This window comes from Salmo salar, chromosome ssa11 (assembly GCF_905237065.1).
Source record: "Salmo salar chromosome ssa11, Ssal_v3.1, whole genome shotgun sequence".
NCBI classification, from domain to species: Eukaryota; Metazoa; Chordata; class Actinopteri; order Salmoniformes; family Salmonidae; genus Salmo; species Salmo salar.
The window spans coordinates 43,957,072-43,980,579 of NC_059452.1; the positions used below are offsets into that span (position 1 = coordinate 43,957,072).

Consider the following 23,508-nt stretch of genomic DNA (forward strand, 5'->3'; position numbering starts at 1 on the left):
GAAGGGCCATTAGGTCAATTGTTCAACTTTCTGAAACCTTTTGCCTCGTTCAGATGCTAGTCGGAACTAGGAAACTCGAAAATGTCAAAGTTGCTGATTAGTTGAACGAGGCACGTGTATAACTACAACCAGTTTGCAAGTATGAAATGTTTCTTGTTCCGACTGGTAGATGAACGCGGCATTTTGCTCGCAAGGTAGCGCTATTAAATGACAAGCCAACTCAGAGGAAGTTGCAATTTAGCTCGCCCGGTTCACCCTATGAGAGGAGTTTAATCTGGGTTAAACTTGATTGCATTCGTTTTGAAAATGGCTGAGGTGAGAGAGTGCGTTTGTTCAGTGCGTGTTTTTTGAACAATTGGACCTTATTTTAAAAAGTTCATATCAAATAAATGTACAAGCCGAAATAATAATTGTCACAAGAATAGGCATATGTACAGGCTAAATACCAATAGCCAAATTATGTATCAATAGCCATTATTCATCATAATTAAAATGAAAAAACAAGTCTTTAGCTTTGAAAAAACATACATGGTAATACTTTTCAAATGTGTAGGTATGGTCTAAACAAGTGACCCTCATAGGTCACTGTAACAACAACAACCAAATCACCAATACGATTACAGTCTCATTGGCATCCTTTCATTGCAAAGGAAAACATATATATATATCATGATTATAGCAATCTAATTATGAAGTGAGGCAACACAGGATCAAACAATGCGATTTTTTTTTTTTCAAATACTTTGAAGTGTATCACAAACCCGGTTATTCCAGTCATTGAATTACTCCACGCCTCCACCATATACATGAATAGGAACGAGGAACTTGAAGGAGATGATTAGACAGACACACAGACAGACAGATAGACAGACAGATAGGCTAAGAGAAAGACATAATGGACCTTGGTATGCTGCTCCTGCTGGTACTCAGCAGTGCCGTCTGCCACAGCACGGATTCGACGTACTATGGTGGGACTGTGCGCTCTACAGTACCGGGATACATGCCCCCAGACTCTAAATGGACAGGGGAGGTAGGTTCCTATGAGTACATAACTTGATTTGCAATAAATAGTCTACAAAGTACATGCCAAACCTGCCAGTGCCTTTAATACTCTAACACTCATAACCAGTGGTGGGAAAAGTACCCAATTGTCGTACTTAAGTAAAAGTAAAAATAGAAATGACTCAAGTGAAGTAATCCAATAAAATACTACTTGAGTAAAAGTAATAAAAGTATTTGGTTTTAAATATACTGAAGTATCAAAAGTGAAAGTAAATGCTATGTATCATTTCAAATTCCTTTTTAAACCAGACAGCACACATTTTTTTACTTATGGATAGCCAGAGGCACACTCCAACAGTCAGACATCATTTACAAACGAAGTATTTGCGTGTAAGGAGTCCGCCTGATCAGAGGCAGTAGTGATGACCGCTTGTTCCCGAACCGACCATTTTCCTGTCTTGCTAACCATTCGAAATTCGTGCTTTTGAGTGTCAAGGAAAATGTAAGTGAGGAAAAAGTTCATATTTTCTTTACAGGGGAAATGGGAAAAAAATGGTGTCATTTTGGAGTCACTTTTATTGTAATAAGAATATAATATGTTTCTGAACACTTCTACATTACTGTGGATGCTACCATGATTACGGATAATCCTGAATGAATCATGATATTTGTGCATCTTTCTCACTCAAGCTGACTGTCTACACTTTAACAAAAACACTGTTTTTGCTTAGTTACTTTACACCACTGCTCATAACCAATTTCACAAGGTACATTTACCGTTTCTGGAGGTGAAAGAAACACACAATTTCTGTCTTGCTTCTATGTTTGGGAATAAAACAGTTGAAATGATGTAGCCTAATTTATCACTTTTGGGGAAGATTTAAAAAAAAAAATTTAATATGGAAATGAAAATGAATGTCAGGAGAACATGTGATCATACAGGTTTGGCATGCACATCCAAGAAATACAATGATCTATAAACGAGCTCTGATTCTGAAAGCCACAGAAGGTGTTCATCCATGCCTTTTCTTTAGCAACTGTTAAAGAAAACTGTTCAGACATGTAAAACAGATGTCTGACCAATCTTTATTGATTGGTGGAGTATCAGGTAAAAGAAGAACGATAGAGGGGGAGGAAGAGCGAAAGAAAGAAAGATAGAAGGGGGAGGAAGAGAGAAAGGAAGAGAGAATTGAACATAGAGGGGGGAAGAGAGAAAGAACGATAGAGGGGGAGGAAGAGAGAAAGGAAGATAGAGGAGGAGGAAGAGAGAAAGGAAGATAGAAAGGAAGATAGAGGAGGAGGAAGAGAGAAAGGAAGATAGAGGAGGAGGAAGAGAGAAAGGAAGATAGAGGAGGAGGAAGAGAGAAAGGAAGATAGAGGAGGAGGAAGAGAGAAAGGAAGATAGAGGAGGAGGAAGAGAGAAAGGAAGATAGAGGAGGAAGAGGAAGAGAGCATGGAAGATAGAGGAGGAAGAGGAAGAGAGCATGGAAGATAGAGGAGGAAGAGGAAGAGAGCATGGAAGATAGAGGAGGAAGAGGAAGAGAGAATGGAAGATAGAGGAGGAAGAGGAAGAGAGAATGGAAGATGGAAGAGAGAATGGAAGATGGAAGAGAGAATGGAAGATGGAAGAGAGAAAGGAAGATGGAGGAGGAGGAAGAGAGAAAGGAAGATGGAAGAGGAAGAGAGAATGGAAGATAGAAGGGAAGAGAGAATGGAAATAGAGGAGGAAGAGGAAGAGAGAAAGGAAGATGGGAGAGGAAGAGGAAGAGAGAGAATGGAAGATAGAGGAGGAAGAGGAAGAGAGAAAGGAAGATAGAGGAGGAGGAAGAGAGAATGGAAGATAGAGGAGGAGGAAGAGAGAATGGAAGATAGAGGAGGAGGAAGAGAGAAAGGAAGATAGAGGAGGAGGAAGAGAGAAAGGAAGATAGAGGAGGAGGAAGAGCGAAAGGAAGATAGAGGAGGAGGAAGAGAGAAAGGAAGATAGAGGAGGAGGAAGAGCGAAAGGAAGATAGAGGAGGAGGAAGAGAGAAAGGAAGATGGAGGAGGAGGAAGAGAGAATGGAAGATAGAGGAGGAAGAGGAAGAGAGAATGGAAGATGGAAGAGAGAATGGAAGATGGAAGAGAGAATGGAAGATGGAAGAGAGAAAGGAAGATGGAGGAGGAGGAAGAGAGAAAGGAAGATGGAAGAGGAAGAGAGAATGGAAGATAGAAGGGAAGAGAGAATGGAAAATAGAGGAGGAAGAGGAAGAGAGAAAGGAAGATGGGAGAGGAAGAGAGAATGGAAGATAGAGGAGGAAGAGGAAGAGAGAAAGGAAGATAGAAGAGGAAGAGAGAATGGAAGATAGAGGAGGAGGAAGAGAGAATGGAAGATAGAGGAGGAGGAAGAGAGAAAGGAAGATAGAGGAGGAGGAAGAGAGAAAGGAAGATAGAGGAGGAGGAAGAGCGAAAGGAAGATAGAGGAGGAGGAAGAGCGAAAGGAAGATAGAGGAGGAGGAAGAGAGAAAGGAAGATAGAGGAGGAGGAAGAGCGAAAGGAAGATAGAGGAGGAGGAAGAGAGAAAGGAAGATAGAGGAGGAGGAAGAGAGAAAGGAAGATAGAGGAGGAGGAAGAGAGAAAGGAAGATAGAGGAGGAGGAAGAGCGAAAGGAAGATAGAGGAGGAGGAAGAGAGAATGGAAGATAGAAGAGGAGGAAGAGAGTAAGGAAGATAGAAGAGGAGGAAGAGAGTAAGGAAGATAGAAGAGGAAGAGAGAATGGAAGATAGAGGAGGAGGAAGAGAGAATGGAAGATGGAGGGGGAGGAAGAGAGAATGGAAGATGGAGGGGGAGGAAGAGAGAATGGACAATAAAGCTAGGGTTGATAACAGTACACTGTAAACCCAGATGTGCTGTCATTACTCAAAACTTGTGAGGAAACTCATTGCACTTAATATATCTGAGCAGTGTTGTAAAGTACTTAAGTAAAAATACTTTAAAGGACTACTTAAGTATTCTTTGGGGGTATCTGTACTTTACTTTACTATTTATATTTTTGGCAACTTTTACTTCACTACATTCTGAAAGAAAATAATGTACTTTTTACTCCATACATTTTCCATGACACCCAAAAGTACTTGTTACATTTTGACAGGAAAATTGTCCAATTCACACACTTGTCAAAAGAACATCCCTGGTCATCCCTTTTCCCTCTGATCTGGTGGACTCACTAAACACAAACGCTTCATTCGTTAATGATGTCTGAGTGTTGTGGTGTGCCCCTGGCAATACATACATTTAAAAACAAAAAGAGAATTGTGTCGTCTGGTTTGATTAATATAAGGAATTTGAAATTATTTATACTTTTACTTTTGATGCTTAAAAGTACATTTTAGCAATTCCATTTACTTTTGATACTTAAGTATATTTTAAACCAAAAATTATTTTACTGGGTGACTTTTACTTTTACTTGAGTCATTTTCTATTAAGGTATCTTTCCTTTTACTCAAGTATGACAATTTAGTATTTTTTCCACTGCTGTATCTCAGTACAGTTACTTAAAGTGATATTGTCATCATGACCGTGTAGGAGTCCAGATTTGAGTTGTATCAACTTGAATATTTAGAGTAATGCCCCCACTAAGCCACACCTCCAATATAATTTACCAGCATGCCTTGCCTTTCAGAGTGAAGTGTAGAGATACCACCCATGACTGTATTTGTTAGTGACAGAGATGGTTGTTGAATTCGTTCATCTTCAGTCCTGTGGCCTTCACCAAGTGAGTTCCTAGGTGAATGTTATCATTATAATAAAAGTCATTATGACAATACATTACGTATCTCATAAGGCCTTATTATGAATCCTAGCTTTACTTTGATACATTGGCCTGAAACTCATGGTTTACAGGCCACGTAAGGCCTGCAAGTAGGTTTGTAAAATTCCGGTTACTTTCCCCAAATTCCCCGATTTATTGTTAAAACAATTTGAGTTGATGTGACTTATCATTTAGTTTTGAGTCAGTACTACATAAACATTTAAAATAATAATGACTTTTCATTGAGTTCAACTTACTAGTAGTATTTGAGTTAAAAATGCCTTGGGGGTTACAGTGTAGTTTGTGGTCAATTCCAAGTAATTTCCTGTTAGTAGATTTGCAAATGGAAAATCTTAGGTGCAATTTACGAAAAATGAAAACAACACTCCGAATCAATTCCACATCCAATGAAGTAAGAAATTCATTTAACAGCTTTTCTACATAAACTAGGTGATGGAGGAAATGTATTTAGCAGTTTCTCTATGTAAACTCTGTGCTGGGAGAAATTGGGGGAAAGATCTTCAAGTTGATAAATAACATGATTCATGGGACAATATTACAACCATTATTTGTTCTGTCTTGGTGCAACCATTATTCGTTCTGTTTTGATGTAACCATTTTTTCTATCTTAATGCAACAATTCTTTCTGTCTTGATGCAACCATTTCTTAACATTCTTAATGCAACCTGAACTATCTCCCCTATCAGAGTAGTAGTGCTGATCTAGGATCAAGGTCCTATATTCAAAAAGCTTATCAGAGTAGTAGTGCTGATCTGTATCAGCACTCCTACTCTGAGACTGTCTGTGAAAATGGGTCCTAACCTGTGTGCTGGCAGGTACAATTCCACTATCGTGAGAATGGCCGGGACAGGTGTGAACAGCAGTTCTCCTGGGAGTGCACCAGCGGCTACTGTAATGGCAGTGCCAACCGACAAGGACCTGTCGTGCAAACCACCGACAAGGACCAGTCCGGCCAAAACCTCTGGTGCCAGTCGGAGGGACACTTCACTAGAAACTTCACTAGGGACCAGAAAACCCAATCCTACACCCTGAGGTAAACTTGGATTTTCTGGGTGTGGTGGAGGAAGGGGCGGGGGGTTGACGCCAGCCTCTGGGTGTTAGAGACAGGAAGTCATCTGTTGAATGCTGTTTTGAAGAGTAATAAGCACATCAACCAGGCATCTTTACCCCCCCGACACAGACACAAACCCTGTATAGTTACTGTTGCTGTGTCTGTTGTGCTCCGATCCCATCAAACAACATTTTGCTGGATTTTAATGTTGGAAAGATCCCATCACATTGCAATCTGAGCACTGTGGAAATAACAATTATATTGATGATGTGGATGGAGTCACATGAAAATACGTGTATCTCTCAGAATGATGTCATGCTAATCTAACACTTCAATACACTGATTCAACTTGTCATTTCAGTGACTCAGGTTGCTGTTGGGGCTCCAATGTCAATGGAAAGACCAACTGGACAATACACACCGAGGTGGATTTGGGGTTACGGGTCAGCCCGGGGCCTCCAACACAAAACACACCTCCTGTCACAGCAACTGTCCCAACCCTGCGGTACGACCATGAGGGAAGCAAACTGAATGTATCAAAAAGAGCTTCTGCCAAACAACCGCATACTAAACTTAGTGGCATATTTCAACCTGAGCCCTTTAGAACCCATAGCGACCATCTCAGTCATCTACTGCAGCATTCTAGAATTCTATTGTGGTGTAAATGGTTAAACAATACATTCTGTTTTATTCTACATCTACATAACACTACAGTCATGTCGCTGTTATCTGGGATTATTATCTACTAATGAAAGTGTTTTTTGTTTCTCTCTGTGATGTCATGAGTAGAGTTCCTCAGAACTGCTTTTCCACTCTGCCTCTCTTGGCCTATGACCCGGATGGAGATGACGTGAGGTGCCACTTCTCTGTGAACGTCACACACCCCAACGTTACACTTGACATGGTAATAAAATAAACAATGTCCCTCCCTGCAGATTGATGTAGATGCAATCAAGCCCGTTTATTAACGGTTTAGTACATGGGGTATTATTAAGCTAGCTAAAATCAGATTGGTTGAATAATTGTTCCGACTTCAAAGGCACGTGAACAATCCCCGCGGAGGTACTGCAGGGGGTCCCCTCTCTCAATGTTTTTATGAATATCGCTAGCAACAACAGAATAAACACATGTCTTATTACATACCCACAGTAGAAAAGAGGAGAATATCTTATTTCTTATGATGTCAGCTTAATTTCCCAACTCCGAATATTGAGCAAATTACACTCACTGGAGTATCTGATTTAGGATTTTATAAAGCACACGCGAATAGGGGTGGCTTCATGTGCTCATGGGAAACTGGGAAGTTGGAAGTGGTAAGTCTGACATTAATGTGTTCACGTGCCTTTGAAGTTAGAACAATTCTTTAACCAATACGATTTTAGCTAGCTTGATAAGCTAACTAACGTTGCTAATTATAAAGTTAGCTTGCTTAACATTGACGATATGGTCAAACTAGCTACATTATCCTCATTGATAACGTTTTAATTGTCAAAAAGAGATTTGTTGTCATCTGTTGGTCGAAAAGGTGAAAGGTCAGTGGTGAAGTGTCGCTACATGGCAACTCGGGTAACAACAAGTTTCCCGCTTGTAACTCCGACTTGGAAGTTCATTCCCACTTCTGATAACTCTGATAGCATGTGAATGCGGCATAGGCTGCCAGTGCCGCTGGCTGCTGGTAAGCTTTCTTGACTTGGACATAATGTTTTGCCAACACATGGCTGACCTTTGTTTAACCAGATAAACAGTTGCTCTTAGCAAAAATGTGTTTGGAGTTACCTTTCTAGCTAATAGTCTATGTTAGAGTTTACACTTCCGCTTCCAATTATAATGTGGGGAGATCAAAATAATGAAAACTATCTAGGAAATATTTTCATTTTAAAATGTTGATTACTTCTCCTTTCCATTATCATTTACCTGATGTGAAGAAGAAAAAAAAACGTTTTTGCTAACTGTATGATGTTGGTCCCTGGGTTGCCGGTTTGCCTGGGATGGGGTCCTTGGGTAAGATAATGTTGAAGATCCCTGGTCTAGTGTGAAAGACCCTTGTTTATTATTATTTATTATAAACATTCAATCCAATTCAGCACAATTAACATCCAACATGACGTAGATGCACTGATCTGGGATCAGCTTTTCCTTTTCAGATCATAATGAATAGGATTACATGGACAGGGAGAAACGGTTCCTAGATCAGCAGTTTATTCACTATCTTCTCGTTCCTCCAGGTCCAGTGCACTCTGCATGCCACGGGCCTGTTGGCTGTAGGGTTGCATGTATTTGAGATGCTGCTGCAGGACCACCCCACTGTAGACGTCAACATGACGGGATATAAATCTAATTATAGCAGAAAGGCCCTGAACGAGTCCTATGTTAATAACCCGACTCCAACCCCGTTCAGCCAGGTGCCCTTGCAGTTTGCCGTGGAGAGTAAGTAGCATGTCTCACAGTTGAATGCTTCCTTTTGGCAGAGGGAACCAACCAATCAATTTAATTAAATGGGATTTGTATTGCGTTTTGTCTAGTCGTATAATATGTATAGATTAGTGACGTATAGTCATTTGTCAAAAAATAAAACAGAATTTGAGTTGCATGTTGGTAAAAGTGGTATAGGTTTCAAAATTGAAAATTGAACTTTGTTTGTTTATGCAAATGTAGTTTTGTTCACCTGGTGGAATGACAGTAAAGATGATGGTGCATTCCAAAATGGCAATCTGCATGGTTTTAATCTCCCTAATTACAATGTACCTCTATTTACTGAGAGCAGCACAAAATTCTATCAATCTAGCTAAAAACAAACACCCTACTGCCCCTGAGAATATAATCCGACAACAATTTAGTCCAAAGCATTGTCAATCATTGTTTACAGACATGTATGCCGCTGTGGATCCTCTAAAGGGGCAATCTGGGATTCCAACAACAATAAAGCGCACACCGTGCCACTTTTTTTGGTAAACAGCTGAGGGATGGGTGCAACCACTCTCAAATGTATAGACGGAGCTATGGATACAAGGACTGACTGTCCATGAGATCAAAATGATAGCTATGGATACAAGGACTGACTGTCCATGAGATCAAAATGATAGCTATGGATACAAGGACTGACTATCCATGAGATCAAAATGATAGCTATGGATACAAGGACTGACTGTCCATGAGATCAAAATGATAGCTATGGATACAAGGACTGACTATCCATGAGATCAAAATGATAGCTATGGATACAAGGACTGACTATCCATGAGATCAAAATGATAGCTATGGATACAAGGACTGACTGTCCATGAGATCAAAATGATAGCTATGGATACAAGGACTGACTGTCCATGAGATCAAAATGATAGCTATGGATACAAGGACTGACTGTCCATGAGATCAAAATGATAGCTATGGATACAAGGACTGACTGTCCATGAGATCAAAATGATAGCTATGGATACAAGGACTGACTATCCATGAGATCAAAATGATAGCTATGGATACAAGGACTGACTATCCATGAGATCAAAATGATAGCTATGGATACAAGGACTGACTGTCCATGAGATCAAAATGATAGCTATGGATACAACGACTGACTATCCATGAGATCAAAGTGATAGCTTTAACCATGTTATGAAGCTATACAAACATTAGATTAAATAAAACAAGCTTGTATTTTAGGTAGTGATTTATTAAGACAGTTGAACTAAGCTCAAGAGGCATTTCAATAAGTTATAGTATTGAAGAATCAATGTCTATATATCATTCATTTTATAGTATAATAATGGATGTAGCAATCCCAGAATGCCCCTTTATCAACACACCCACTAGATGTCTAAAACCTGTCCTCTCTGTGGTTTTAGTCCAGCCAACTCTGCTCAACTGTCTCCCTGGCTACATAGAGAATGTCAAGAGTGTGCAAAGAATCCCAAATATAAAATATATTTTCATTTGTTTAACATTTTTTTGGTTACTACATGATTCCATTTGTGTTATTTCATAGTTTTGATCTCTTCACTATTATTCTACAATGTAGAAAATTGTAAAAAATAAAGAAAACCCCTTGAATGAGTGGTACTGTATCTAAAACCTGTCCTTTCTGTTGTTTTAGTCCAGCCAGCTCTATCCAACTGTCTCCCTGGCTACATACGACCACAGTTCTTGACTCCGACACCTTCACATGGGGATGTCCATCATGCTGCTGTGGGTCACCTGTACCAGCTCGAAGCCCGAGTAAAAACCGCCCATGCCAAGTAAGAGTACCTCTCTCACCAATATCACCTTACTGTCCAAAACTCCATTCACTTCCCCCGTTGTTTTACGTCTGGACTGACTGCAGAGACCACAACACTTAGCAATGCTCATTTTTTAACCAGCTTGAACAGCACATGAAAATTAATGAGATGAACAGAGTTCCTCGCGCTTGTCCAGGAGTTGTAACTTTTCTGTCTTTCTGCTTCCTCAAAGGATATTTGACTTCCAGGTCAGCGGCCCTTCCAACATGACCAAGAAGATCCAGGATGAGGGCGTTGGTGTCACGAGGCTCTTCCTGGGCTGGACCCCGCAGGAAAGACACCTGAAACAAAACGTTCCCATCTGTTTCACTGCCGAGACAAACGAGAGGTACATTGAAGGGATGTTTACAGTAGTTGTTGTTGTTGTCGTTCTGTGGTCATTGTTGTTCTTATTTGTTCTTCATTTCAGCCAATCAGAGATGAGATGTGTGGTTGTGGTGGTGGTTAAAGCCCTCGCACTTACAGGTTAGTTGATTTTCACCCCTTCAATCTTTGCACTGTTGCTAGATAGACTTCCATGTATGTTATAGGGTAAGATCCAATCCTAACGTGATGATACACACATAACACGTCATCTCCTCTGTATACAGGTGAGGCGAATGTTTCGTGCACAGCGAATAGGATCAGCATCGCCGTGATCAAGGCCTATCTGCCTGAGGTGGACATGAAGTGGCTGCGGCTAGCCGACTCATCCTGCTCCCTAACCTCCAACCAAACACACATCATGGGTACCATGTCACTCAACAGCTGTGGCACAAAGATGGAGGTATGAGAAACATTCAAACACACACACACATACTTGGAGGTGTGCCATCTCTTTCTCCCCTCTTGTGTTTTGTTTCTTATCTTCCTAAATCTGGTTTCTCTCTCCGCCTCTATCTAGGATGCAGGTGACTTCATGGTGTTCAAAAACGAAATAAACTCCTTCGACGCGGTCAACGCGACCATCACGCGACGTAACCAGATCAACATCGGCTTCTCCTGCCGGTACCCCAAGACTGTCAGCATTTCCAACTATTACCAGATCCACAGCTCCAACTACATGTTCACAGAGTCCAACTTTGGTAGCTTTGGCTACACCTTTGAGGTCTTCAAGGACAGTAAGTTCAGCCAGAAGGTGGATCCCAGTGCTTACCCAGTGAATGTGAAGCTAATGGACAGGATGTACATGGGCATCCAGGCCCAGTCCGATCTGCCCAAGGTACAGCTGTTGGTGGAGTCTTGCAAAGCCACTCCGGATGACAGCGCCAGCAGCAGTCTCTTCTACGACCTCATCAAAGACGGGTGAGGAGGGGTCCCGCAAAGGGCTGTGGGCTTGAAGCTGTGAAAGAGGAATTGCAGGAATCTGCCGTTGTACTGTATTTGTTACATATTGAACCTTTCTTTAGGCATTGTGGAGTCCCAATGAGACCAAGGTCTCATTTACAAGGGAGCCCTGCATGACAAACAATTACACACTCAAGGCAGCATAGGAAATACACACCCAGGGTGCATTATGTGGCCTGAAATGCAAATCTTATTTTGTTCACCTGCAAGAGTAAAGAATGTGTGAACCACAGGTAACAGTCAACATAATGTCGCATTCCAAAATGGTAAACAACAGGTAACAGTCAACATAATGTTGTATTCCAAAATGGTAAACAACAGGTAACAGTCAACATAATGTTGTATTCCAAAATGGTAAACAACAGGTAACAGTCAACATAATGTTGCATTCCAGAATGGTAAACAACAGGTAACAGTCAACATAATGTCACATTCCAGAATGGTAAACAACAGGTAACAGTCAACATAATGTCACATTCCAGAATGGTAAACAACAGGTAACAGTCAACATAATGTCACATTCCAGAATGGTAAACAACAGGTAACAGTCAACATAATGTTGTATTCCAAAATGGTAAACAACAGGTAACAGTCAACATAATGTCACATTCCAGAATGGTAAACAACAGGTAACAGTCAACATAATGTCACATTCCAGAATGGTAAACAACAGGTAACAGTCAACATAATGTTGTATTCCAAAATGGTAAACAATGTTGTTTTGTTTTCCCTAATTATTTGTTTTGTTTTCCACAATTGCTGTTTGTCTATCAGTCTTTATTGAAGAAGAGCAGCACATAATGCTATTGGCAAGCTTCAAATGGGACTGAGAGATTACACAAACGTAATCATGAGTTCGTTTGTCTCCATCCTGTCTCAGTAAAATGTACTTTCTTTCTTTCTTTTACAATGAAGCTGTCTAAAGGACGAGACGGTCAAGGTTTATCCCGGTAACCTAACCCAATTCTACTTTGAGGTCCAGGCCTTCAAATTCACTGGGAGCTACGACCAGGTAAAACTTAACATCCAAATGACTTGTCTTCACATTCTTTCTTTCTTATATTTACTGACTTTATTAGAGTATTATCATGTTGCATCAATGTGGAATTCACCTGAAGACATCAAGATGCACAGGTTTGGTCTTATTAAGACACAGTTTTCAACCTAAATGTTTATTTCACAAATATCAATTCAAATGGTTGATTGTGGATGTTGATCCAGTATTAGGAAAATCTTCTTGGATGGTCACCTCCCTTTTACATCCCATGTCCCTCCTTTAGGTGTATCTCACCTGTACCGTCATCCTGTGTGAGGAGGGAAACCCCAACTCTAGGTGTGGCCAGGGCTGCCTGAACACAGCCTCGCGGAGGCGCAGGCGAGATCTCCCCAACGGAGAGACAGACAGGCACTACATAACCCAGGGTCCTTTCCGTGTGGTCAGAGAGGCCCAGCCCAGTGCAGACCAGAAGACAGGTGCAGGCGAAAAGACCCGTGGAGGTAATTACCCCGCTCTTAGGGATGGATCAAAATGTACAGAATTGGTACATGGAGGAAAATTGGGAGGGTTATGCTTTTCCAATTTCAGTCAAGGGGAAGATTTTTGACATCTAGTCCAGGGGAGGGTCATGTAATTGGTGAAATGTAAATATTTCTCAGTGTTTTAGAATGAGTTTCTTATTATGCTATATATGGATATGTGCCCGATGCCGCCCCTCATCTCTGATTCTCCACTGGACACGGAAAATCAAGTGAGCCTATAGGCTGTTTAGAGTGGTCTCAATCAAATGATCCATAGCCTGTAGGCTACGAAGTGCATGCTCAGAGAAGCACAGAGCAAAGTTCTATTTCTCAGATCACTGCTGGGAGTGTATAAATAACACTGGGCTGCATTACACATTACCCACTGCAATGGATATTCCAACCCTGAGCCCCGGCCTGCTCTGTTCTTGTTGACACCCCCCCCCCCCCAAATTAAAAATGGTGTGCTGCCTAACCAATGGCTGTGCTCTGTTAGCCTATGGTGGCAGTTCAGGAAGCGAGTCAAAGGCTTCCTTTGATTAGGCCTAGTCCAACAAATGCACCAACTTGCAGTCAGACTAGCCTATAGCCTATGTTCTGTTCAGCTTGAGAAAGAGAGCACAAAGATTCTGCCCTTGCCCAGTCGTGAAATCCATAGATTAGGGCGTAATGAATTTATTTAAATTGACTGATTTACTGTAACTCAGTAAAATAACTGAAATTGTTGAAAATACACTATATGTACAAAAGTATGTGGACACCCATTGAAATTAGTGGATTCGGCTATTTCAGCCACACCGTTACTGACAGATGTATAAAATCGAGCACACAGGCATGCAATCTCCATAGACAAACATTGGCAGTAGAATGATCTTACTGAAGAGGCACCGTCATCGGACGCCACCTTTCCAATAAGACAGTCCGTCAAGTTTCTGCACTGCTAAAGGTCAACTATAGGTGCTGTTATTGTGAAGTGGAAACATCTAGGAGCAACAACGGCTCAGCAGGGAAGTGGTAGGCCACACATGCTCACAGAACGGGACCGGCGAGTGCTGAAGCGCGTAAAAATCGTCTGTCCTCAGTTGCAACACTCACAACCGAGATCCAAACTGCCTCTGGAAGCAACGTCAGCATAAGAACAGTTTTTTGGGAGCTTCATGAAATGGGTTTCCATGGCCGAGCAGCCACACACAAGCCTAAGATCACCATGTACAATACCAAGTGTCGGCTGGAGTGGTGTAAAGTTCGCCGCCATTGGAGCAGTGGAAACGCGTTCTCTGGAGTGATGAATCACGCTTCACCATCTGGCAGTCCGACGGTTGAATCTGGGTTTGGAGAATGCCAGAAGAGCGCTACCTGCCTGAATGCATAGTCCCAACTGTAAAGTTTGGTGGATGAGTAATAAAGGTCTGGGGCTGTTTTTCATGGTTCTGGCTAGGCCCATTAGTTCCAGTGAAGGGAAACCTTAACGCTACAGCATAAAATGACATTCTAGACGATTCTGTGCTTCCAACTTTGTGGCAACAGTTTGGGGAAGGCTCTTTCCTGTTTCATCATGACAATGCTCCCGTGCACAAAGTGAGGTCCGTACAGAAATGATTTGTTGAGATTGGTGTGGAAGAACTTGACTGGCCTGCACAGAGCCCTGACCTCAACCCCATCAAACACCTTTGGGATGAATTGGAACGCCGACTGCGAGCCAGGCCTAATAGGCCAACATCAGTGCCCGACCTCACTAATGCTCTTGTGGCAAGTCCCCGCAGCAATGTTCCAACATCTCGTGGAAATCTTTCCCTGAAGAGTGGAGGCTGTTGTAGCAGCAAAGGGTGTACCATCTCCAAATTAATGCCCATGATTTTGGAATGAGATGTTCGACGAGCAGATGTCCACATACTTTTAGCCATGTAGTGTATATTTTGCTGAATGGAGGGCCATCCATTTTCATTTCAGAGTGGTCTGATTTTCTCCATGTAAACGTTATTATAAATAACGTTCACCCTCTTAGTAAAGTGTTCATTCTGATCAGGATTAGACCAGAGAAACACCAGTATGTCCCAGACAATTATGTTGAAGCATTTAGGATTAGGTTATAGGGTTAACCAGACCTAAAACATAACCCTAAACCTGCTGACTGGATGGACTGTGTCCCAATACTTTTTCATGACTGCCTTTCCTTGCCTGCTTTTTCCTAAATGAACAAATATAAACTCCCATTACTCTGATGACATTATTTGGTTGTTTTTGCTGTTGATTGCCGCTCCTGTTGTAGATGTGGAAGCTACACATTTTCTCAGATCGGACATGGGAACCATAGTCTTCGCCGGGCTGTTCATCATGACCTTGATGCTGCTGGCTGTGGTCGTGGTCTATTTTTTGAAGAAGAGCAGAGCTGAAGAACACAAGGCTCTCATTGCATATGATTAGAGAAATGGAGCTGGATTTGTGCTGTGCCTGACCAGGGTCATGTGACTGAACGCACTTCTGGTTTACCAAAAGTAAAGCACACCTTTCTTTTAGTTTTACAATCAGATTTACTTTAAACAACAAATGAACACTAGTTTACATACTGAATACGGTAACATTACTACACAAATTAACACTAGTTTACATACTGAATACGGTAACATTACTACACAAATTAACACTAGTTTACATACTGAATACGGTAACATTACTACACAAATTAACACTAGTTTACATACTGAATACGGTAACATTACAACACAAATTAACACTAGTTTACATACTGAATACGGTAACATTACAACACAAATTAACACTAGTTTACATACTGAATACAATAACATTAACTACACGAATTAACACTAGTTTACATACTGAATACGGTAACATTACTACACAAATTAACACTAGTTTACATACTGAATACAATAACATTAACTACACGAATTAACACTTGTTTACATACTGAATACGGTAACATTACAACACAAATTAACACTAGTTTACATACTGAATACAATAACATTAACTACACGAATTAACACTTGTTTACATACTGAATACGGTAACATTAACTAGACAAATTAACACTTGTTTACATACTGAATATGGTAACATTACTACACAAATGTACTTGGTTCATTCTTATTCACTTTTCTGTGATATACACATTTGGATCAACTGTTTGATACTCCTGAATCAAGAAAGTGGAAGAAATGTTTTGTTGTTGGGAATCCTGTTATGCAAATAAGTCTGTATTTATTAAATACATTTTAGGCAAAAGTCCTCTTTTATTGTTCTCTGCCTCACCACTCATTCAAACATGATTAACTGCTTTAAAAGGGCAATCATTTTATGACTAATAAATGAATGATATTTATTGATTCTTGAATATTTATAAATTCCTCATGAGTTTAGTTCAAGTGTTGTACCCCCATCAGAACCCAAAGTATAAGCTTGTTTTACTTCAATGTTTGTAAACAAAGTAAATATAAACAAACTATATAGCCTCAAATCATGTTTCTTTGCTATGGATCCTTGCATCTATAGCTCCGTCTATGAATTTGAGGGTGGTTACATATCTCCAGCCCTGTCCCTCAGCTTTTTACCAAAACAGGGGCAGGGAGCCTGGTCTTCTCCATTTAGCATGTTTAACAATGCAGAAGCACATCTTCCGTCATAGTTTTGCCTGTTGTAGATAGATGCACAGCTATGAACTTGAAAAGTTATTAATAAGCCAATTAGGCACATTTGGGCAGTCTTGATACAACATTTTGAACAGAAATACAATGGTTCATTGGATCAGTCTAAAACTTTTCACATACACTGCTACCATCTAGTGGCCAGAAACTACATTGCGCCTGGGCTGGAATAATAATAATAATAAAAAAATAAAAAACATGTTTTTTCTTTGTATTATCTTTTACCAGATCTAATGTGTTATATCCTCCTACATTCATTTCACATTTCCTAAAACTTCAAAGTATTTCCTTTCAAATGGTACCAAGAATATGCATATCCTTGCTTCAGGTCCTGAGCTACAGGCAGTTAGATTTGGGTATGTCATTTCAGGTAGAAAATTTAAAAAAGGGTTCGGTCCTTAAGAGGTTTTAAGCCCTTGTTTACAATTGACAGACAGGAAAATGAGGGAATGACTTGTGTTTAATCATCATTATTGTAATGGCAGGTTTAAATGACCTCAGTTACCAGGCTGTTACAGTGTAATTACAGAGATGATTCCACTTCCAGTTCCTCTGACTTGATATGTCAAGTGATCTACACTTTGTGAGCATTTGGCCCACAAAATAGCTGACACCATTTAAACCAATGAGGAAAATGTAAAGCCAATTATCTCAGAATCATCTTTATGCAGGTAGAGCGTTTTAGTCCCAAGCTCTGAATTTGTTTGTTTATGTCATGACCTCTACTATCTGCCACTCTCGCCATTGGTTTGTTTCTGAGTCTGCTACAGTGGTGTGAAGTACTTAAGTAAAAATACTTTAAAAGTACAACTTAAGTAAGATTTTTGGGTATCTGTACTTGACTTTACTATTTATATTTTTAACAACTTATACTTTTACTTCACTACATTCCTAAAGAAAATAATGTACTTTTAACTCCCTAATTTTTCCCCTGACACCCAAAAGACTTGTTACATTTTGAATGCTTAGCAGAACAGGAAAATTGTCAAGTTCATGCACTTATCAAGAGAGCATCCCTGGTCATCCCTACTGCCTCTGATCTGGCGGACTCAGTAAACACAAATTTACAAACTTTTTTTGTAAATGATGTCTGAGTGTTGGAGCGTGAGGCTATCAGTAAATTTTTTAAAACTAGAAAATTGGGCCGTCTGGTTTGCTTAATGTAAGGAATTTGAAATTATTTTTTACTTTTGATACTTAATGTATATTTGAGCAATTACATTTACTTTTGATACTTAAGTATATTTAAAACCAAATACTTTTACTCAAATAGTATTTTACTGGGTGACTTTCGCTTTTACTTGAGTTGTTTTCTCAAGGTTTCTTTACTTTTACTCAAGTATAACTGTTGTGTACTTTTTCTACCACTGGTCTGCTAATACTGTAAATATTCTAATTCAAATGACTATGTTAAAAGTGCCACGGGAATAAACACTAATTCACCAAAACTGTTAAATAACAGAAACTTGAATACATAGTTAAGCGACACCTGCAGTAATGTGAGCCCTTGAGTGGGGAGTTTTGAGGCAAGAAAAGATCTGAAGAGGAATTTCACCCTTCACTCTAGAGGATGGACCATCGTAGGAGGACAACATGCAGGCAAATAAGAAAAGGACAGCATACTTTAAATGCTTCCGCTTTACTGTTCAAAGAATCACGCCTTCAGAAAGTATTCATACTGTCGTGGAAATTCTACACAGGGACACTCAAAGTCAATTGTAAATGAATCGTCCTTTATTATCAGTGCGATAGAGAGGTTCTAACCAACTCAATGCACCAAGTACATATGTCCATCAGCAGTTCTCTTGTATACTTACACAGAAAGTAATATTTGCATGATTTAGCTTATTCGTTGTTCGTAATCATATGACCGACCAATACCTCACGAGGCTTCTTCTCTCCAAGCTGAGACCTTGAAACAAAGATATTGATCTCAAAACAAGGGTCTGGGGATACTGCCAAATTGCAGATACTACAGTGCAGATTTCTCCCAGGCATGTTTAATCAGTCACTTGCATGAACACAGATATTGGTTATTAGAAAAGAACAAACATAAATATTTCCATCCCAATACCCCTTGACTTATTCCACATTTTGTGTTACAGCTTGAATTCAAAATGGATTAAATTGATTTCTCTCTCTCACCCATTTACACACATTACCCCATAATGACATCACAATACCCCATAATGACAAAGTGACATGTTTTTAGAAAAGTTTTACAAAAGTATAGAAAATGAAATACAGATATCTAATTTACATAAGTATTCACACCACTGAGTCAATACATGTTGGAATTACCTTTGGCAGCGATTACAGCTGCAAGTATTTCTGGGTAAATCTCTAAGAGTTTTGCACACTAGTATTGTACAAGCTAGGTCAAGTTGGTTATTAATCATTGCTAGACAGACATTTTCAAGTCTTGCCATAGATTTTCAAGCCACTTTAAACTGTCCCTAGGCCACTCAGGAACATTCAAGATCGTTTTGGTAAGCAACACCAGTGTATATTTGACCTTGTGTTTTAGGTTATTTTTTATAATTGTTTTATTTTTTTATTTCACCTTTATTTAACCAGGTAGGCTAGTTGAGAACAAGTTCTCATTTACAACAGTTACACATGGAGTAAACAATAAACAAGCCAATAACACAATAAACAAGTCAATGACACAGTAGAAAAAAAGAAAGTCTATATACAGTGTGTGCAAAAGGCATGAGGAGGTAGGCAATAAATAGGCCATAGGAGCAAATAATTACAATTTAGCAGATTAACACTGGAGTGATAAATGAGCATATGATGATGTGCAAATAGAGATACTGGTGTGCAAAAGAGCAGAAAAGTAAATAAAATAAAAACAGTATAGGGATGAGGTAGGTAGATTGGGTGGGCAATTTACAAATGGACTATGTACAGCTACAGCGATCAGTTAGCTGCTCAGATAGCTGATGTTTAAAGTTGGTGAGGGAAATAAAAGTCTCCAACTTCAGCGATTTTTGCAATTCGTTCCAGTCACTGGCAGCAGAGAACTGGAAGGAAAGGCGGCCAAATGAAGTGTTGGCTTTGGGGATGATCAGTGAGATATACCTGCTGGAACGTGTGCTACGGGTGAGTGTTGCTATCGTGACCAGTGAGCTGAGATGGAGCTTTACCTAGCATAGACTTATAGATGACCTGGAGCCAGTGGGTCTGGCGACAAATATGTAGCGAGGGCCAGCCGACTAGAGCATAGAGGTCGCAGTGGTGGGTGGTATAAGGTGATTTGGTAACAAAACGGATGGCACTGTGATAGACTGCATCCAGTTTGCTGAGTAGAGTATTGGAAGCTATTTTGTAGATGACATCGCCGAAGTCGAGGATCGTTAGGATAGTCAGTTTTACTACGGTAAGTTTGGCGGCGTGATTGAAGGAGGCTTTGTTGTGAAATAGAAAGCCGATTCTAGATTTGATTTTGGATTGGAGATGTTTAATATGAGTCTGGAAGGAGAGTTTACAGTCTAGCCAGACACCTAGGTATTTATAGTTGTCCACATATTGTAGGTCAGAACCCTCCAGAGTAGTGATGCTAGTTTGGCGGGCGGGTGCGGGCAGCGAACGGTTGAAAAGCATGCATTTGGTTTTACTAGCGTTTACAGTTTTTCTCAAATGCTAAAACACAATTTCTGAAACCTTGCTCCATTTCCTGAAAACATTAAACACAAAACCTCATGTTCAAGCACTATTTACATAACCTCTGACTCCTCTCGCAAAATGAAACATTCGCCTCAAAACAGTTTTACCTGTGTTCAAAATCAAACACTGCTCTCAAATCATAAACAAAGTGATCAAAATGATATACACTCTCAAGCAGTCAGTAAACAATACACCGAAAAATAGATAAACACATTGTTCAAAACATACAATTCTCAGGGAGAAGTACATTTTTAATCTAAAAAAATATTCATATTTTTCCGTCATTGTCTTTTGATGAACGAAAACATGTTCTATCATAGTAGCTCAAAATTGATCAGAAATTACTACTCTGCTTTGCTCTTTGGTTTTTTGTTCTTCCTCCTCCTTGTACCCCTATTTTTACAGTACAGTACCCTGCATCTCACAAACTTGTCCTTTGTCTCTGTGATACTGTAATTCTTGTTCTTTGTTGATATGAACCTGCAACCAGTCAAAATCTATTGAGCAATCAGTACTGTTAATAAATGGAAAGCACAATGTTCAGGGCCATACAATTTGTCCATTGTACAGCATACAGCCTACAATGCACTGTACTACAGTATACAATACTGAACTGGCTTATATTGGTTGTGTCGCATCATTTGAAACAGGTTAAATCAATTTTGAGTGGTTGTGTTCAATTTGTATTTGTATTTGATTGTTGCCACTTGTATTTACCAGTATGGATGACATGTGCATTAGAGTGCAGAATGTGTTTTGAGAATGAGAATGTGTTTAGAGTTTTGCTGAAAAGTCTAAGTGAGATTTGCAAATTGTGTTTTACCATGTGAAATGGTTTAAGGTATTGACAACAGACTGCATAATTAACTAAATGAGTCCAGTCAACTGAGAACTTTGTTCAGCCAATGGGCTTTAGTGTTTTAGCAATTGAGAAAAACTGTAAGAGCAGTTGGAGGCCACGGAAGAAGTGTTGTATGGCATTGAGAGAGTGAGGGACAGAGAGAGAGAGTGAGGGATAGAGAGAGAGTGAGGGACAACCTTTTCTATTCTTGGATGCACAAGGAAGTACCTGTTCCAGTGAGGTGTCAAAATACATTTTCAGGTAAGCGATGTAAATCATGTCAATCTATTGACATCGTTTCCTAGCAAAGGTATTTTGACAGTGTTTACTGGAACAGGTATTGTTCACTTAATTAAATGCTTTACAATCAGTTGCTTGCCAACATAACATGCAAACAATTATGTTTGTGCTAACATTCCACTCCTTGCCACTCATTGTCATAACATACATGTTTGTCATGACAAGTAATCCCTCCAGAAATTCCTGTCATTCTTTGTGATTTTTGCTGCGGCAATTCTTACATATTGCATGACAATTTTCAATCATTTTTATCCAATTGGTTACGAAAAATGCACTGGCGGGGAAATAGACAGTATAAAAAAATATTAGCACTAATCATAAAGTCATTCACATTAAACACCTTGCATTTCTATAAAACACAAAGGGCATATTTTACTTGCTGTTGAAATAAGAAATAGATTTCAAACAAAGTTACAGAAAATAAGTATTAACAGGTGTAATAATGATGTCCTTTACGATTCCTACCTCATCCTGTATTAGGAGGAAACTCACCCAAAAAATGATTGTCTACAAGACAATAATATTCAATCGTCCTATTGGCAAGGTACTCATTCACCAAGTCCTTTAAAAGTGACCATCTCTTCCACACTGGTATCAGTCCCACATAGATAACTATTAAAGATGATGTTCTGACAGTCTGCCGGTAGTGCGGAAATCTTCTTCCTTTCCACTAGTGGATAAGGACTTCTCTAATGAACACTTCACCGGTGATCTTGCATCGTTTCAGGTATTGCTTCATCTTCAGACGATAGATTCTCATAGCCTGTAACGAAGGAAACAAAAAAAATAAAGTAACGTCCTGGTTTCAAGTGAAATTGATATTTGACATAGATTTCTCTAAGTAAGCATGTCCCGATTTTCAGGAAGAAGTTGGACATTTCACCTAGATATACCTTATATGATGACTGCGGTGTACAACACAGAAGCTGTTCAAGTTCTGATCATCTTACTATGCTTCAACAGAGATTGATTAGCAATCGGGGGCCAATCAGTTCTTTATTCTCCAGGCTCCGCTTTGTCATCAAAATGGACAACCTTGCAATAAGTGACATGTATTCATCGTGATTTTCCCTGGACTTTTACTGCTGACCTCATTATGAGCAAAATTCGGGCATCTCAGTAACTTTGGGTGCCGTGGGGTCGAGCGTACGGAGGTTACCATGGAGGAGCTGGTGGCTCAGTTCATCCTCAGCCAGCAGAAGCAACAGGCTCTCCAGGAGCAAGCACTGGAGGAGCACCACCAACAAAACCGTGGAGGTAGCCCAGTTGAAGGTTGGGAGGGCTCAGGAGTCTGGCCCGAATCAGTTCCTGGTTCAGTTAAGGGAGGAAGATGGCGTGGAGTCATATATGTGCACCTTCGAGGGGATGGCACAGAGGGAATGATGGCCCAAGCCCAAGTGGGTCAGCCTGTTGGCACCCTACCTCTCTGGGAAGGCCCAGAAGGCCTACTTTGATTTGAACACTGTGAGTGGTGAGTGATCTAGCCCCATAGTGCTGGTTCCAAAACCGGACGGAACCGTCCGCTTCTGTAATGACTTCCGGGGCCTAAACGAGGTCAGTAAGTTCGATGCCTACCACATGCCCCGGGTGGACGAACTAATCGACTGCTTGGTGTCGTGTCTTTGGGGTACCATTAAACTGAAGACATGTTTATCAATTAACTCCCTGTAATTATTATCACGCGATTAAACTAATTAATAGTTTAATTGTAATTAACTAGGAGATCAGGGCACCAAGGAAAATATTCAGATTACAAAGTTATAATTTTCCTAATATAACTTTCCTTTATTATAATATAGGCCGATTATCTTCTGGTTTAAATGGTGTATTTTATCTCGTGTTCAGTCTCATTCCAAACGTCGTAAATTGTTGTATCTGCACGAACCCAGTCTTTACTAAAATCATCCATACATCAATGGTCTTAAAATCATTTATTTACTACACTAAGTAATTAACAGAAAACATACAAACAGTAATTATCGTCACAAAGGATTGGTATAGTAATGTGCGCTAATGGCTAACAGGCATGGCTGGTCTGTTAGACAATGGGTCAT

General features: G+C 40.0%; 1 protein-coding gene across 2 annotated transcripts; it reads left to right on the plus strand.

Moving 5' to 3' along the window:
• The first annotated feature begins 822 nt into the window (after nt 1-822).
• LOC106595248 (ZP domain-containing protein) lies at nt 823-16,228 on the plus strand. 2 transcript variants are annotated; one of them, XM_045689607.1, is made up of 13 exons: nt 823-1,030; nt 5,626-5,843; nt 6,223-6,366; nt 6,651-6,765; nt 8,087-8,288; nt 9,952-10,093; nt 10,308-10,463; nt 10,545-10,600; nt 10,726-10,901; nt 11,019-11,419; nt 12,377-12,473; nt 12,742-12,958; nt 15,249-16,228. In XM_045689607.1, exons 1-13 carry the CDS (start codon nt 896-898, stop codon nt 15,401-15,403), a joined length of 2,214 nt encoding a protein of 737 aa, XP_045545563.1. In that variant the 5' UTR covers nt 823-895; the 3' UTR covers nt 15,404-16,228. The 2 variants fall into 2 exon arrangements, with proteins under 2 accessions (XP_045545563.1, XP_045545564.1); XM_045689608.1 differs by lacking the exons at nt 823-1,030; nt 5,626-5,843; nt 6,223-6,366; nt 6,651-6,765 and adding an exon at nt 6,829-7,174.
• Nucleotides 16,229-23,508: the final 7,280 nt, after the last annotated feature.